This window comes from Aythya marila (genome assembly GCF_965140915.1).
Source record: "Aythya marila genome assembly, chromosome: 17".
Taxonomy (NCBI): domain Eukaryota; kingdom Metazoa; phylum Chordata; class Aves; order Anseriformes; family Anatidae; genus Aythya; species Aythya marila.
Genome location: NC_139058.1, coordinates 14,644,298 through 14,661,744, shown reverse-complemented (window position 1 = coordinate 14,661,744; position 17,447 = coordinate 14,644,298). Strand labels below are relative to the sequence as shown.

The following is a 17,447-nucleotide window of genomic DNA, read 5'->3' as shown; positions in this document are numbered from 1 at the left end:
TGGTGGTGCATGAATTAAACATGAGCAAGCACATCTTAATTCCTTATTTCAAATTTATGGCTGCCATCCTTTGAGAGCTCTGATTTTTTTTTTTTCCCCTCTTCTCCACCTGTTTCTTACATTTTTACTTAACTGACTAACACCTGCCTTCCAAAGCTATTCCCTTCCCCAGCACCGAGTAGTGCCAGTGCACTGGCTATGTGCATACTCAACAATATCGCAGTGAAGTTGTCTCTGTTAACAGCAGCCATTTGGAGTAATGATAGTTATTGATTATTTATTACTTGAAAACATTTAAGTTTGACTGGATAATTAGCATGCTAGCAGCCAGACATGCTAGAAAGACAGTGAATCTATTGGGGGGAGAATGACACAACCTCAAACTGCAAACCCTTGTGAGAAAGACAGACTGTTTTGTCAGCTGTATAGGGTTTTTGAGATCTTTAGGTGTTCCTAAGCTTCAGACAGGTCCGAGCATTTTGCGTTGTCTTTGCTGTTGCATTTCTTTAAAGTGGTAAACAAATACATAACCTTAAATCCTGACGCTGATGGATTCCCCAAGGACATTGGAACACGGACATATGTCTGAGGGCAAGGTCTATTTTTAAGTACTAAAGACAGTCTAGCACAAGATGCATCTTCATTCAATTACCCTTTGTACCTATAGTTATCTCTTCAGAATGGGTTAGGAAGAGGGCTTGTGAGTATTAAGTAATCCATGCATTGTATTTTAAGGCTGTCCTCTATTATTTATCCTAACTAGGCAATAATTTTTCTTTCAACCTATTTATCACCAATATATAAGTTGTTAATTAATCTTCATAATAGGCACACATTTCAGTCAAAAGGAATTTGATATTTAGCTTAAATGTAAATTGGGCCAGTATATACAGAAATACTAATTTGCTTTATGTGTATTGTATTTTATGTATTATCTCTACACACACAAAGCACTTGTAATATTCCTAGCCTGTGGTATGTATCTGTTTAACTTTAGAAGCTGACTTACAGTCAATATTAAATTATAGAGGTGCAGGTTGTAGTGCTAGAAGTACTAGTACAAGGACAAGATTTCTTGACAGAGGAAGAGAATGAAATGGGATGTGTCAGTTCTTAGAAAAGCAATTTCTGTCTTTGGCTGTAGAACAGAAGCTGAATTTGATCTCCAGGCAGTGTTCCTTACAGGGGTGGTGATGAGCAGGTTTTTCAGGGCTGGGGTTCAGGGGACAGTAGCAATGTGCTGAATGCTGTATGTGTGGTGTAACTGAACAGAAAGATTGAAAAGACAGCAGGGAAGTTTCTAAGTAGGTAGGAGGTTTAAGCAGGGATGGCATGGACAGAAAAGGTGGGGAAAGTAACCCGCACTGGTGGTTCAAGTCACCCTGTTTATTTATGAATTGGTTTTGTGAGGCTTTGACTCAGGCTTATGGCCAGTCCATAAGAGAATTGGTGTGAGCAAATTTCAATATTTGAAGTTTTGTTAGGGAGGTGAGACATTGCATAGGAGTGAAAAGTAACTGCACAAATAGAAGTATCCTATTTCTCATCCAGGTGACAGTCAAAGCATTTAGTGAGTTTCTGAAGTGAAGCCAGTTCCTCCATGTGATTTTGTTGTGTTAGGTGAGCACAAGGTTCTGTTACCTCCAGTTGAAGGGCAAGTGTAATACAGGATTAAGTCTTGCATGGACATTACCTGTAACGGCAGGAAAAAGGAGTGAAGTGCTCTGTTGCAGTTTGCCTGTCTGAATGCTGGAGAAAATGATCACCTGTGTATGTGCGTGCGTGACAAAACTATGCTAAATAAATGCAAGGTGGCACTGACGTCTACATCACTTTTTTCTTGTATGTATGGAATGCAAAAAAATAAAAATAGCTACACGTAAACATTTTAACTTCAGTGCATATTTTTGCTCCAAATGATAATCACTAGCTCATCAGGTAGCTTCACTAAACTTGTAATAAACATACCTTGGAATCCAGAAGCAGACTTGACCTAACCCATATCACCTTTTCTTTTATTAGTGGCAGAGAGCCGAGGGGTCTTGGACAATAATCAGAGATTTTTTTCACCTATTTACCTACCTGTGAGCTATCGGATCTTCAGTGCTGAGACATCTTTCTTCCTCAAAGAGTCCAACCAAGACTTCATGAGAAATTCCAGTTTGCAGTCCAGGGTGGAATCATTCTTCCCATACAAAGCCAAGAGGCCACCGGTGTTAAATGCCAGCTATGGACCTTTTTCTATTGAACAAATTGTGCCCCAGGACCTAATGTTAACTTCCAACTTCTTTGGATCTGCGAACAAGTTTACTTATAACTGGAAACTCAAGGCCTTCATAATGAACGACAAAATTTATGTGAGCAAACCCAAAGTTCAGGTTCTGTTCTACGTTGTGGGCAGGGACTGGGATGACTACAGCACCACGGAGCAGCTGCCCTGCCTGCGGGTGTTTGCCTTTCGAGAGACACAGGAGGTCAGAGGCAGCTGCAGGCTGAAGGGGGACTTGGGGTTGTGTGTGGCAGAGCTGGAACTCCTGGCAAGCTGGTTTAACCCCCCCACAGTTGTCACAGGCCGTAAGAAGCCATCTGATTTTTCTGAAGGGATCCCTGTGGAGCTTTACTACACTGTCCAACCAGGAGATGAGAAGGGAGAATGTACTGCTGAGGATGTACGGAAGGGAAATGCTATCCGGCCAGGAAAAGATGGCCTGGATGAAGCCATGTCCCACCTACAGAGGATTGGATCAGTCAGCCTTTATCAAGGCCAGGAAACTTCTCAGCTAACGGAGCTACGGCTGGACAGTAACATTGTCGTCTGGCTGCCCTCAAAGCCTGTCAAACAAGGAGAAGTTGTGAATATTTATTTGACAATTGCCACCAATTCTACAGTGGATCAGTTCATACTCAGGTATGGTAGGTTGTTTTTTTCCTGTTTCTAATGTGGTAGCATACAGATGTTGGGGGCAGGAGGCGAATTGCAACCAATTTGCAGTTAATGCACACTGGAGATTGTTCTTAGTCATTGAAATCCATTATTTAGCTTGAACACTGAAGAGGACTGAAAGCCTCCATCAGCAGGAGTTTTTTTAACATGTATGCCATGCCATTTAACGCGTGCCGACATTAGGCAGCACAGCACAAAATATGGCAATTCGCTGCCTTAGTGGGGCTATTTCTGCAGAATGACAGGCAGTGAGGCACCAGAGAAGTTCTCTGCTTTACAGGGTTTTTAATATCTGCTTTTTATTGCACAGGCAGAGTTTAAACAAAGCAAAACTTCAATTACCTGCTTTTCTCAAAGTGCTCTGACAGTGCTTTGCCTCTCCCACACAGCGGTTTTATGAGAACTCTACAGGAAGGGGTTATAACTACCTACTTGTGGTTAACAGCAATTGTCTTTGCCAATGTGTATACCCTTTAAAATAAGACCTAATGTGTTTGATATTGCCGTGGTTTGTAAAGAACCACAAGAATTGAGTGCTGTTATTTTGGACAGGAGTCGCAAAACAGTACCTGGGAACATAAGAAATGCCTTACTGGTTCAGACCACCTTCCTTTCATTTTCTTCTTTAGCAGTTTCACTACCAATGAGATGAAAATCCTTTGAGGATGACAGAGTGGAAAACTTGTTAATCGCTGAAATATTTGATATATCTTTTTTTCTGGTTACCCGGCTTTGAATTCAAGGGAAATCTCCACGGTGATAAGCAACAATTGCTCTTTAAAGCCTCAGAGAATCAGAGTTTCCCAAAAGATTCTGCACATGAAAGTATTCATTTCTAAGGCTTATATGAGTTAGATTAATACATAGTTGACAACTACCAAGGAGAATAGCCTTTAGAACAGGAAGTGTTGCTTGGCAGATAAAAGGCTTTTATTTTAAAAAGGGGGGGTTTCAGTTATCCCAGAATCGTTCTGATGTTTGCAGCTTTGGTTAAGCTGGTGAGATAATCTCCTGGACACCTGTTTATGGAGTGAAATCTCCGTTACAGAAGTCTTTTCTGACTGCAGTGCTTATCTTTTATTGAAAATCCTTTTCCATGAAATAGTAGAAACAGAATGCTATTCCACATAACAAGCATGGCTGTGATGAAAGAAGAAATCCAAAAGCAATGAACTGGATATTTGCTGGGTGGATGGGAGAGGGGTGTTCACCCTTTGAAGGTCTGCTTCAGTCTTTATCTTTCTGAAAAGAGAGTTGAAGGTAAAAACAAGATTGCTGCAATTTGATGATGTATTTCTTTGCTCTGAAATGAATCTGCCTAGGCAAGGGTATCATTAGCATGCTGAGAAGTGCAATAGATAGAAATAGTAATGTGGGCTATCAGTAACTGCCTGTGTGACTTGCTGTTATGGACAAAATGGATTTGTTTTGTTTTTTAGAACAGGTAGCTGGTTTATTTGAAGTGAACAGTCTGATGTTTATTGGAACATTGATAGTTCTGCGTTAATCACAAATGCAGATCTCAGGCCATGTTCTCTCATTGAAACGCCCTTTTGGTGAAAAGGGGATTTGCATTTTTGCTTAAAATTATTTTGAACCAGGCCAAGGTAAGAGGATGAAAATACCAAGAATTTTAAAAAGAGTTCTGCTTGCTTCCAGCAGGAATAAGAAGGTGGTGATTCTTTCTTTCCATCAGGGGTGGAGAGGGGAAAGGAGTAAGCACACCAAACAGCACAGATCTTAGAAGGCAAGTCAGCCCTGTGCTACATCTCAGGACAATGTGCAATATTTCCAAGCAGCTGTCAGTGAGAGAGGGAGTTAGGAGAATCTTATCAAGTAGTGATAAAGCGCTGGCAGCATTAAACTAGAATGCTACTTAGTGTCTTTGCTAACTATGGTGCATTGTTCAAATTAACTAAAGCAAGAAGCCTTGGGCCCCTTACCAAGGTATGTAATATTAATAAGAGTGTGAGCCTATCTTAAGAAACTGCTAGAAACTGGTCCTGTGGATGGACAAGAGCCAAGGAGCAACTGAGTCTGCACAAAGACAAGAGGTCAACTAGTGGTGATGAGGAAGAGTCATCAATCTTCATCCCCACGACCCCCAACGACCACCACCAGAATACGCTGCGCAAGTGCAAATGGGAGGAGTTTATGGAAATGACTCCTTGGAACTAATTTTAATACGAAGTGGGGACAGGTTACGAACATGTATAGGAGTATTGTGAAACTTCATGCATATGTAACCCTTTACTGCATACAACCAAGGCAAGTTGCCGCATCAGGTGCACATGACTTTGGCAGGAGTACCCCCCGTGCTGCCCAGTACTGAATAAGCATAACTACTTTACAATCTTACTGATTGTGGAGTCTGTTATCTGCAAGTCATCAGTTTTGGAAACTTACTCTTGCAGGCATGTTAGTCTTGTATCTGCAGAAGATGCCGATCCATGCAGTTGTTAAGGCATCAAATAGAAGCATTCCTTAAGTACAAGAGAGTAGTCCCATGTAAAGGAAATAGGAATTGTTTTAACAGCTTCCCTGATGCTGTAATAGGAAGGGGCAGCTGGTACCCACTAGTGAAGCTCATGTGTCATTGTCCTGCAAGGCGCTAATGATGTGGATACTTCTGTCACTGCTAAGGTTTTTCTTCTGTGTTTTTGGTGACTGCTGGTTGGCAAAACTAAGTTCACCTTTCTGGTTCTGTGGTGGAAATCTGTCTTCAGTGAAACTTCCTCCATGTGGAAGTGTGGAATTTGACCCAGGAGTCCATGCAGTGCCTATACCTTATAGGGAGGAGCTGACTGAGCACAACAGCCAGGGAGCAGTGAGTGCATATGCTTGTTCTGCCTAGGGGCTGCTTTAACCTTCTCCATGGCCATTTGCATGGTTAGATATAGGGCTATATGCTCTCATATTCATGGGTTCCCAGCAGAGCAATCCCTACATCCTGTGACATGTATTCACATTTAATCATCCTAAAGAAAAACATGCCACACATTATCCCCAGGCACAGTGGGTTGGTTTGTTTATTTTCTGCTTCTTGTATATTATTCATTGAGGTATTGCAACATCCAATGCTGAAGTAAACAGCATGTGATCATTGCTTTAGGAATATAATAGCTACAAATCTTCTCTGGCAAAAGTAAAGTAGAGCGGTCTATGACCTCATATCCACAAATCATCAGGATTGAAACTGTTCTTAAACCGTGGCTTAATTCAGAATCCTATTTATTGTATCCATAAACTTATCAGCCCAAGAACACCAGTAAAGTCAAGGAGAATGACTAATATGACAAGGAGTGAAACTAATTATGCATGGTAGTACATTAACACAGTAGGAACACTGTCTGAATAAACAGATCTTCCTCTCTTGCATCTAGTCAGTGCAAGCTATTGTGAAAGTGGTTCAAACATTGCTGACAGGTTATAGGATGTAAGTGCTTCACACAACCCTCTTCTTGTCTTGCTGGGTGAACTTTGGTAAGTCTTTGCAAATAGAAAACACCTGCAAAGTAGAAAATGTGAAGAGTTGGTCAATGTCACACTCGGGAGTATGAGAACTCTTTCAGTCCTGTTCCTAAAATATTTTGGCTTCCTGTGATGCAAGGGGATTCACATTTGCTATACATTACTAACAGTAGAGTGAATTGGAAAATACTGGTAAAAGATGGGTGGAAGTATCCTGAAGTCTCCTTGCACTGCATTTCTACTGTTGGGAGGGGCTTCTGGCCCCCAGAGAGGAGAGGAATTGCACTTATGTCTGACTGCTCAGTGAGGAAAATTCCTATTACCTCTAGCAGTTGGGTAAATTATGAACAGAAGAAAGGGCAGTGTCATTATAACTTCCCTGTAGAAATCAGCACAGGACAGAAAAATTAAGAACTATCAATACCTGAAATACCGATCACTTAAGCGCTCTGTGTGCTTCCCAGAGCTGTTGTAAATTAACACCACTGGCTTCTGCAGAGCTGCAGTGATTATCACTTTATGAATTGCTGTGTATTCAAGCTTTTCTAATCTGAGTCATCATTTGTATATACTGTATGTAAGGATTAGAAGGCAAAATCCTATCCCTGGTCCTGAATGCTTCTGTGAGCTGTCCTCATACAGCAGGCTGCAAATAAGGGAAAAATAATAACCATACTGAACACAAGCTATTTGCAAGAGATTAACTTTGAGAAAGTAACACATATCTATGTGTGTATATATCTGAAGATATTTGAAGGTAACTGGGAATCTGGCCACTCAATTTTTATTTGTAGTACTGGGCAGCCAGTGAGCTGAATGCATTAGGCAGTTTTGAAAAGTTTGGCCTATGTGCATTGCTGACTTTGTTCTGTAGACCTAAATACTTTTCCAACTGCTACACCATTAAAGGATCTTTCTGTCTATTTTTTCCATGGCATGATATACCTACCACATTTGATCTGGTGCAGTGCCAAAACAAAAGATGTGGGACTGTGAAGTGCTTTGTTACTCTGCTAGGCAGCGGCTAATCTTTAACATACAGCAGAAGGTGCTGAACTACCACGTAACTGGATTTACTGCAAGTATTGAGCAGGATAAGGGAAAGGGGATGAAGTTACCTGTCCTGATTAGAGAAAAGGGATGAAAAACCAGTAATAGTGATATTTTTTTTTTGTCCATCAGGATTATTGTTAGATTTTTGCAGTGCAGCTTGTTCGCCTGAAGGGTGGTAGGTTGTACACAGTGTTACTGAATTACTTTTGTCCAGCAAACAAATCAACTCGAGACAATGGATACATAGTAATGACAATCTACAGGTTTAAAGAAGGACAAGGGATAAGGGCAGTGAGGAAAGCTATTAAACCAATCAGTGGAGGCAGCTTTATTTGTCAGTTCCTAATGAGTATTGACAGCAGGCTGTGCTAGGTGGTATTGAGTACTGCTAAAACCTAGAAGATGGTCACATCCAGCAGCACTACAGAAAGCCCGTGGCTAGAAAAGCAGTTATGGTCATAACACCGGTGTGCTGCTTGCTTGTGAATCTCAAGAATTCAAAGATCAGATTGTGATGCATGAACAACCATTTGGAGAAACTACTAATGGAAAAGAAGGGTCAACTATTTTCCCAGCATCAACTTCACCTGTTTTGTATGGAAGACATAGGTCTATATGAACCTCCCTAGGGAGTAAACTGCTCAGAGGAGCTAACTCTGCTTGGCCCTGCCCATACCCGCTGTATGTAAAGGAAACAAAAGTAATTGTTTTCATGTAGTTACTCTTAAATTTGCTATTGACACTTGAATCATACTGTATTATGAAACAACATTCTAATAACCTGAGATTTACCAGTAAAAATTGTTTATCAGTTTTTAATGCATTTTTTAATGCATCATTGTAGTAGCATCGCTACCTGAAATGGCATTGTGTTGACTAACTGAAGCTGATGTTAACCAGATCATAAGAGACCAAAACCAGAGATGAATTCACTCTATGATTTGTGTTAGCACATAACTTGTGATGTATATTATTCCAGGTACCCATTTTCCACAATAAATGTAATGTTGATTTCCAACTCAAATTCTTGAGGAACATGCTTTTGTGTACTGCTTCATGTTTTAAAACTAATGCAATTCAGAGCATAGCAAAGAGGTATAGATTGGTTTGGTGGGACGCTTTTCTGGTTTTCTTCAGATGTGAGTCACAACAAAACATTTTTCAGTTCCTGTGTAGCTTGATATAGCTTAATAGTGAAAACACCTAAATATTTAGGAAAGATCTAAGCATAGAAGGATTTCAGTCCATATCTTGAAAGGAGAGGAGACAGAAGCCCTCAGACTTCCTTCTGTTTTATCATTATTTCATGTTCCATTTTCAATTTACAAAATCTCATCTTGAAAAACCCACACAAAGATTTAGCTATTGCAGGAATATGAAAAGTAAGATATAGTCTCTGAATGCTAGACTTCCTTTTATGGTGCATTAAAGCTTCTCTTTGGTTGTGCCTTCTGTATTCTGATGTATCAATAAAACTAACTGGGTAATTCTTGACCTGTATAGAGAAAAACGTGTCTTGGGCACTCTAGCTAGCAAAGTGCCTTTGTTCTTCTCATCTGACAGTTTCTCCATTCTTATTTTCATCTTGAATAAACAAAATGTAAACTTTCTGGCTAAGATCTTTGGGAGTATTCTTTACATTTTTTCCTTGTCTTTTTCAGAACAGTCACTTAAGTCAAAACTAGACGGTTAAAGTTATGAACCTTTAATCGGCATTCAGAGAAACTGGAGAAACTCTTCCTCAGTCTTCCAACCTATCAAAGGGCTCTCCCAGTCATGTTGTTATTAAGTAGAAGTCATAGAATTGGATGCTAGGCCAGTTCTGGTTTACAAAAGTGTTCAGAACTATAAATTACTGCTTGAGTTATGATGAAGGTTTTTATATATTTTGTCCAGAGGCTTAGCCTTGTGAAATGTTCATTCTTACTGTGTGCAGTTTGCAGGTTTTTTTGTTTTCCCTTCTGTAAAATTAATAGTAACAATTCAGCTTCAGATCTACAGTGGAGCAGGTTAATGAAAAAAATAAATAAAAATGGTGGTCTAGTCATTGTTGTGCACTAATTAATAAATCAAGAGACCTGGATTTTCTTCCTATTTCTATTCAAGACTTTGGGCATAATGTTTTATTCCTGTTTACATAACCTTTTTAGTTTGTTTGCTTGTACTATGTACTATACACAATTCAAGGAGGGTGCTGGGCCTTGCTTTGTGTGCCTCACTCAGTACAGGGAGCCTCTAGACCCTGTAGGGCATCTGCGGATTACATAAAACAAGTAACAATAAGGCACATAAGAGTTGTTAGACTTGGGAGACTATGTTTTTTTGTAAATAAGGGTAATAGTAATTTGCAAATGTTTTGTTCAGGTTTCTTTGAAGTAAATACCTGGGTAATAATTCAGGGCAATCATAGTATCATTTTTTATTTTCTTGTTCTATAAGAAATGGAGCATAATCTATTGAAGTTCTCCTAATTCTGTTGTTTACTAGACAACATCACAGTGACATAAAAGGGTAATTATTTCACAGTATAACTTCTATAAGCACTTGTGATATCAAAAATCTTTTTTCAAGAGAATGTGTTAATGCTATTTGAAGAGAATGATATCACACTACAGTTAGTTTAATTTCATTAGCCTTAGGAGGTACTTTTGGTGGACATCAGTGTCATATTGGAGACAGCTGGGTCAACCAAACAAGCAGCTCATTCTCCAAAATAATTTGGTGAAGGGGTCCATTAAGCAGATGGAGAAAAGGTCAAACTTCTTCACCAGAACAAGCAAAGCTCACTTGAGTCTGTGGTAGCAGTTAATCAGGTTTGGTAAAATTTAAAAAGTAATTGATTATTTTAAATTGAAGCTACCTGCTTAGGGAAGAAAAAACAAACATAACAGATATTCTTTCCCTGACTGTCTTTAAAAGCACAAGAAAACTTGTGTGCAATGCAATGTGCTCTTTAGCACTGAGAATAAGCTATAAATTAGTTGTCAGAAGGCAGTCTCTATTCCTTGCTTTGGAAGTCATTTGCTGATTGACCATGTCCGAGTCACGGGATCAGAGCTTTGCAACCAGTGAACCAGGAACTGAGGTTAGATCCCAATATATTCAGGAGGTGAGCAGTAGGGTTCAACATTGCTAAAGTTTGTAGAAATGTGACTGCTCAGCACTGAGAATCAAAATCTATTGCATCCATTTGAAAACTTTATCATTAACACCCTGATGAGCTGGCTGTAAAGTAGAATTTCTATTATGCAGAAGTCTTACAAAACCTTAAGTCATCAATGTAATACTTGTGGGAATGTTCTTTGCATTGTGAAAGCATTTCCATAGTGCAGACTCATTCTGTGTTTTTTTTTTTCAGCCAAATGCAGGGCTTTCTCCACGTGACTGGTTATTTGACAGGTAACACCTCCTTTCCTCTAGTTGCAGACTCAGGTGTGAAATCCAACCAGTTGAGTGTAGTCAAACCCTAAGTGTTATATTAACCCCGCTATAAAATATATTCTAACTTTTGTGCTTCAGGCTTTTATGTTTGAAATCTTTTCCCTACTATGCTGATAGAAAAGTAAAATAAAGTGATAGGGGCTGTCCTGGGGGGGACCATAAGTGGGGGAGAAGAAAATTATTGCATCAGCAGCCAGTCAGCAAATTGCTGTACCAAGTTCTGGGGCTGAACTTTTCAATTAGCATTGGCAACAATATGTGGAGGCATCTTGTTAAAATCCTCTCCTTTTCCCTTCCCTATCCTCTTCAATCTCAGCAACCTAGTGTAGTAATTTCTGGCTTCTTTTCCAAATATGCTGTAGCACGTGTTGCTAAATGCTCACTGGTGCCCCTGGCTCTTCTCCTTCTGTTTAGAGACACTGCTTTGGGGTATGGTGTGCCTCCTGCTAGCTTCTGTCTGCTGACCTTCTTGACCTCCTGCATGTTTGTGCATGTGCAAGGATGTTCACAGATCAGATAAGGCACCTCTACTTAATTTTTGGTTAGACAGTTAGCCACTTATGTGACTCGAGTTACAATGTTTAATTAAATCCTTGGTTACTTGCCTAATTAGAAACAATGGTAGCTCGTTAAAAGATCATACCATATGAACCCCAGTTCTCCCAAACCAACAATAAGGATGGAAATTTCATACTACCGGGAATGGATTTGAGTTGAACCAAGAAAATGTTTTCTGTCTGTCTGAAAAAAGGCTGTGATCTGATACATTAGGGAACCTCCTGGGAACCCTCAGTGTGATTATCTGACAAGCTGTTGGGTTCCAAGGCCACTGTAAGCAGAAAAGTGTGTGAGCCTGTAGGTCTGAATGGAAATGAGTATCCCTGAGAAAAATTGTATGAAAAAAGCTTTAAAACTCAGTGCATCTGTTAAAGCTGTAAAAGCAGTAGATGCTGGAAGGGACACCAAGTCATAGCTCAGTGTTTTGTGGTAACTTTAGGGTGAAGGAGGAGGTATGGGTAATAAGCCAAGAATAGGTACCTGGCCTGGAAGAACTGTAAAAATGTGGTTTTATCTGTATTGTTTTATTGGTGCTTGTGGGTCTCATTATTTAAGACAAACTGTCAGATAGATTGCAGTTCCTCTTTTGGCAGGCTATCACTCCTTCCTTGTGACAGCATGTATACAAGGAACTGAAATGGTTTATATGGCACTTTATAGTGCCATATAAACTCCTATATAAACTCCATATAAACTCAGTGAAACTCCCACAAAAGGCATGAGGATGGTGGAAACTGCTGCGTTGGTCTAGGACTTGATTTCTACCAAAAAAAAAAAAAAAAAAAGACAGAGCATGCATTCCTATATGGTACAGGACATCTGACTCCACTTTTTCACAGTTTCCTTTGCAAGACTATTGGGTGTTCAGTGCTTCCTTTAAATCCCAGTCTTTGCTGTATGTGCATCTTTAGAGAGGTGTATTGGTATGTGAGATGTTCTCTTGAGAAGGAAGTTGCATTTCTATAGGCTTTCAGCGTGCTGAAAAGCGGTTTAATTTACAGTTTAGATCAGACTGGGTTAAAAAGAAATTAAGCATCTTTTGTTTGTCTGGTTCCTGGTGTGTTACAAAATGTGTCTATTAGCAAAACTGCTGGGGGTTAATTTGCACTAATCGTCTAATCATCTCCAACAACATTGTTTTAGGTTTTTGTATTGCTGCTGAGATCAGTAAAACTAGAGAAAAGAAGACTCAAGAAATATCTCATATCTTGTGGGGGGAAGCATTTTAGAGACAGCCCTCTGCATTATCAGCTGTCAGACTGCTCAAAAAGACTTGCTTTTTCTTAAAGCTCTGGCTCTAAGATGTAAGCCTTGATTTCTCAACGTGCAATGAGACTGAGCTTTTTGTATGAGAGAGACACTCATTAAAAGGAATATGTGGTATTTAAATGCCAAAGTCCAGAGCTCAATTCCTCAGCTTCCCTGATTAGTCATTAAAGAGAACACATAAATAGTTGTGAATCATGAATCACAACTTGGTTTTACAGATTATGGTCCAGTATGTCAGGCATTCTGAAGTCACACGTTGTCTTTCATTTGCCCCAGGAGTGCTGAAGAAGGCAGGTCAGCCCTCCAGGTGACTGTTAAGGCACAAATGTTGGTGCTAACCAGCCTGAGGGGGTTCCTTTTTTGTCACATTGGGTATTTGTAGGTCCCATTTTGAGGAAACTAAATTTTCCTGTGGATTGCATGGCTGCTTAGGATTCTGAGCTTTTAAAAGGGTAGGTGTTGTGATGCTAGTTGCTGCAGTCACTGAATCATGGGATGTACCAGGACTCAGCAGGCTGTAGAAGTAACAACAGAAGCAACAAAAATGTTTTTCTTCTTGAGATTACTTCTAGCTCAGAAAATTCACTGCTTGTGTGGAGCTCTTCTTCTCTGAAGGAAGTGTCAACCCATAATGAGGGTCTGTCCCCTGGAATTATTCCTTAATTTAGTTCTGTCAAAAGTAATGGGATTATTCACAGGCTGCTCTTTATCCTTCTGGACACAAGACATTCATGAGAGACCATGTTAGCACCAACTTCTTTTCCATAGCTGCTTGATTAGTTTTCAAGCAGAAGGGGGTGAACAAACACTTTTTGTGTGTACTTAGGTGGTGTTGGTTGCCTGTTGATGTTGATGATAGTGCACAATGTAAACTTCATTGTGTTGTAATACTGTTTTCTGAGACATGATAAAAGGCTTGTGTTAATATGAATCTGTCAACTCAGTTCATTGTGAAGAGGACCAAGCAGGTCTGAATGGATAGGCTCAGGATGAAGGCAAGAACAGAAAGCAGGTGGTGTTACGCAAGTCGATTGTAGTGTCACAAGGGTCACATGACTTTGCAGGGGATATTGTAGTGGTGTTTAAGTATGTGACTTTGCATCCTCGACACTGGCCTTTGATTTCCTGATGGACACCGCTGTGCTCATGATGACGTGTGAAAGCGCTGATTCCAGACATAATGAGCTCAGCTTGCCAGCAGTGTTTCCGAAAGGAAGTCAGCAACCTTGCGGGGTAGGTCCATTAGGGCCTGAGCTAGGTGACACAGCTTCAAAGTAACTCCCCGGTGACTTTTCATGGTGAAGTGCTGGTATCTTTGAGCTGTAGGAAGCCCTAGGAAGGATATTGCAAACAGCAGTCTAGCCTGGCCAGAAGTGCATGAAGTAGATGTGTAATCGCCATTGTCTAAAACCCCAGGGTACTGCTTAAGAATTATACTCATGTTAACTGTCTCAGACAAAACTATTGTAATTAATACTGGGCAGAAGTACTGACATAGCTGAGAGAAGATTTAATCTGCTGTCTGTAGGCAATGACAGATGGTTAATTTTAATATTATTTTTCTGGAAGATCGTTAAAGAAATCCTTAAGAGTTGTTTAGGAATTAATATGCCTTGCCTCTTCGTGTTGTTAAAGTGACTAAAGTGCTGTTATCTGTATTTTACATTCTTTAATTTTCCTAGCATCTCACGTGATGGTTGCTTTGTCCATTACTGTGGTAACATTTTTTTCTTACTCAAAGTAAACATTGGCATAAAACCTACTCTAACATTCTTTTTATTCATCATGTATACCTAGTGGATGCCATAGCTGTGCAAATATGTCATGATTGTAGTGGATAGGGAGCTATAAACTGCAAGTCTATGTATATGTATTGTCATGCTATATGCTGGTTTTGCCTTTCAACTCATACGTAATTTTGTCAGCTACTTCAGCTCCTGCCTATGTTTAATTAGATTTCAAATACTCCGGGGGGGACCAGTCCCTGGCTGTATTGGTGAGCATTTAAGAGAACTGTGGTCTAATAGCGGATGAGGCACGCTAACTTTCTCTTGCTCTTAAACAGCTCCATCTTGAAGCTGTATTGATCCCATGATCCCATATTGAACTCTTGGCAGTTGTTCAAAATCTCTCCTATGCTTTTTCTGAACGCTAATGATGGGAGTAGCAGTTCCTTTTCCTGTGCTAGCACTTCTGTTTTGTTGCCCTAAAAAAAAAAAATAACAAAAAAAATATCTCATGACTAGCTGTATTAAGCTCTGGTAGCCCTGGTCTCTTCCACAAGGCTCTGCCATCCGTTTCTGTTTAGATTGCAGCTGCTCAAAGGCTACAGCTCCTTCCTCACAGCAGGGAGGCAGCTCGCTTCAAGCCCTAACACCCAGCAGAGCCATGGGCCACCCCTATGCCAGGAGAGCCGGTAGGTCTGGCTCTTGTCAGAAGGAAAAATCAAGTTGAAAAAAATATTTCTGCAAGTATATTCTAGGGTTCTTCCTGTCCCTATCAAAATTATTTGATAAATGTAGCAATTCTTACTGTTTCAGATTTATTTATTTTTTACTCTACAAGAAGGGGCCTGCATGTTCTGTGTTATATTCTATATGCTTTTAGGATGATTGGGATGGAACCTCATTAAACGTTTTTACAGCTCTCATAGGTTCATCTCTAATAACTATTATAGGGATTTCCCATGAGGGAATGACTGTACCACCTTGCACTAAAATCAAGAGCAATTCAGTCTGATAGCCCACTGTACTAGGAATGACTGCATTAAAAATGCTCTTCATGGGTATAAATGTTTGCAGGGTAGAAGCAGTAAGCCCCAGTTCTGCAAAAAAGGCTGTTTGAGCATTTATCTGTATGTGCTGTGGCCAAAATTAAATATGTGCAGTAATTTTTTAGAGTCAAGATGGTGCTTTATGAAATACATCTTAATCCTTGAGGTGGAAATGTACTAAGTACCGCAATTAATATTTTTAAAAGGATCTGATTGCTTACCCAGTTGATGTGAATCATCTGATAATTTCTTCTGCAGTTAGCTAAAAGTAAAAGAATCCTATAGGTAGCAAGGCTTCAAAAAATGTTACTCTAGATTGGAGACAGTATTCTGTATGTTCCTATTCATGATGATATTCCTACAGTAAAGTTAATACCAAAGGTGGTGTTTTGGGGAGTGCCTTGCCTAACCTTTTGCAGTAGGCACGTTAGGTAAGAGTACTCAGCAAAAGGAGCCACAAGGACTCTCTTGTTCTCACTGGCTGAGCGGGTGAGTCATGGCTGGATGTAAGAGCAATCCCTGGGAATGGGAAATGGTCAAGAACTTCTTGTTCTGGGAAGCTCTGATTGTTCAGAAAGGCAATGATTGTCCTGTTGTGTCTCATAATTATATCCGCCTCCATGTATCCCACTGCTATTCATTTCTATTATGTCTTTTTATTTAAATCCTCGCTATTCAATGAGGAAATTTAACACATTCGTGGGGAGAGCAAGTGAACATCAGTGCACTCTTCTCTACTCAGAAAAGCTTTAATGGATAAGGAATGTTACTTTGATATTGTTTAAATGGTGCTTAAGGGGCTCCCTGGGCTATTTACATTGTTTCCATGATTTGCCTTTTTCTGCCAAACACTCAATTGACTCAATGTCAGAAACATCAAAGAGAAGGGGGGAAAAAAAAAAAAAAAAGGCAGGAAGATTGCAGTAACTGAATCTTTACCAAGATAAGAAAATTAATCGGTCATTAAAAATCAGTTGCCACTCTACAATATACATGTACTCAGGCTATGCAGTGTATAATTTTGTCTTTTATTTCCCCTTATCCAGAAAAATAGAAAGGAAAGAAAAATAAGAAACAAAATAAATTTAACTCCGGCCATATTCTTATGATCTGGGGGAGGAAAGCAAACTTCTTTCCTCTCTGTTTAATTTTAGAGCTTCACCATTCAAAGCAGGAAAGATTCTTCTGTGGAAATTCATTCCAGGTAGATATTTTGGACAAAATCAGAACCTGGATTTTTGTTTATTGATTTGTAGGAAATTTTTAAACCTTGCACTAATGCTTCTTGTATCCCTTTCTAATACAGTATCTTTCATTTCCTCCTTGTCACAGTTCTTTCAGTGACCACCTGTTGCGCATGCTTGAGATACATGTATCACAAGTCCCTCAAAAATGCTCGCTGGGACCCCTACACTGCTGTGCAATATATTTAGAGCAGATTTTCTTAGAGGCACAAATACGATGCCATTATAGAAGTGTAGCTGTCAGATGTGGGTATGTGGAACAGAGATTGGGAACCAGCAGCCTTGAAAGTATGCTTTCTTCTATGCTCTGGAGACAGTATGATGCTTTCCAGCTTTTCACATGTTGAACCATAATTCTTGTGTTTAAGTTTTAGTCCTTGTGCAGATCCTGATGGGATCATTTCAATTAAGCTTTCTATTCAGATGTGAATAAATTTATGTAACCGAATAAGTGTTGGTTACGTTGGAACTTGAGATGTATGTTGCATGTGCACCCAACAGTTCAGATACATTTCTCTTTAAGCAACCTGAGCAGTTTTTTGCTTTTTCTGCACTTTCTGCTCTTTTCCTTCTCACTGGAGAGAAACATATAGAGGTTAGGGCTGTAATTTCTCTTGTCTGATTAAACACAATGTAAGACTTGCATTTTGATCTGATATCTCTTATACAGGAGGAGTGATATCTTTCTAGAATG

General features: G+C 39.7%; 1 protein-coding gene across 1 annotated transcript in view; it reads left to right on the top strand.

Moving 5' to 3' along the window:
* TMEM132C (transmembrane protein 132C) overlaps window positions 1-17,447 on the top strand; it is a 221,109-nt gene that overhangs the window by 54,836 nt on the left and 148,826 nt on the right. The window contains exon 2 of the mRNA XM_082774163.1: window positions 2,023-2,908. Within this exon, the coding sequence (XP_082630289.1) occupies window positions 2,023-2,908 (886 nt within the window). The remainder of the gene's footprint in view (window positions 1-2,022; window positions 2,909-17,447) is intronic.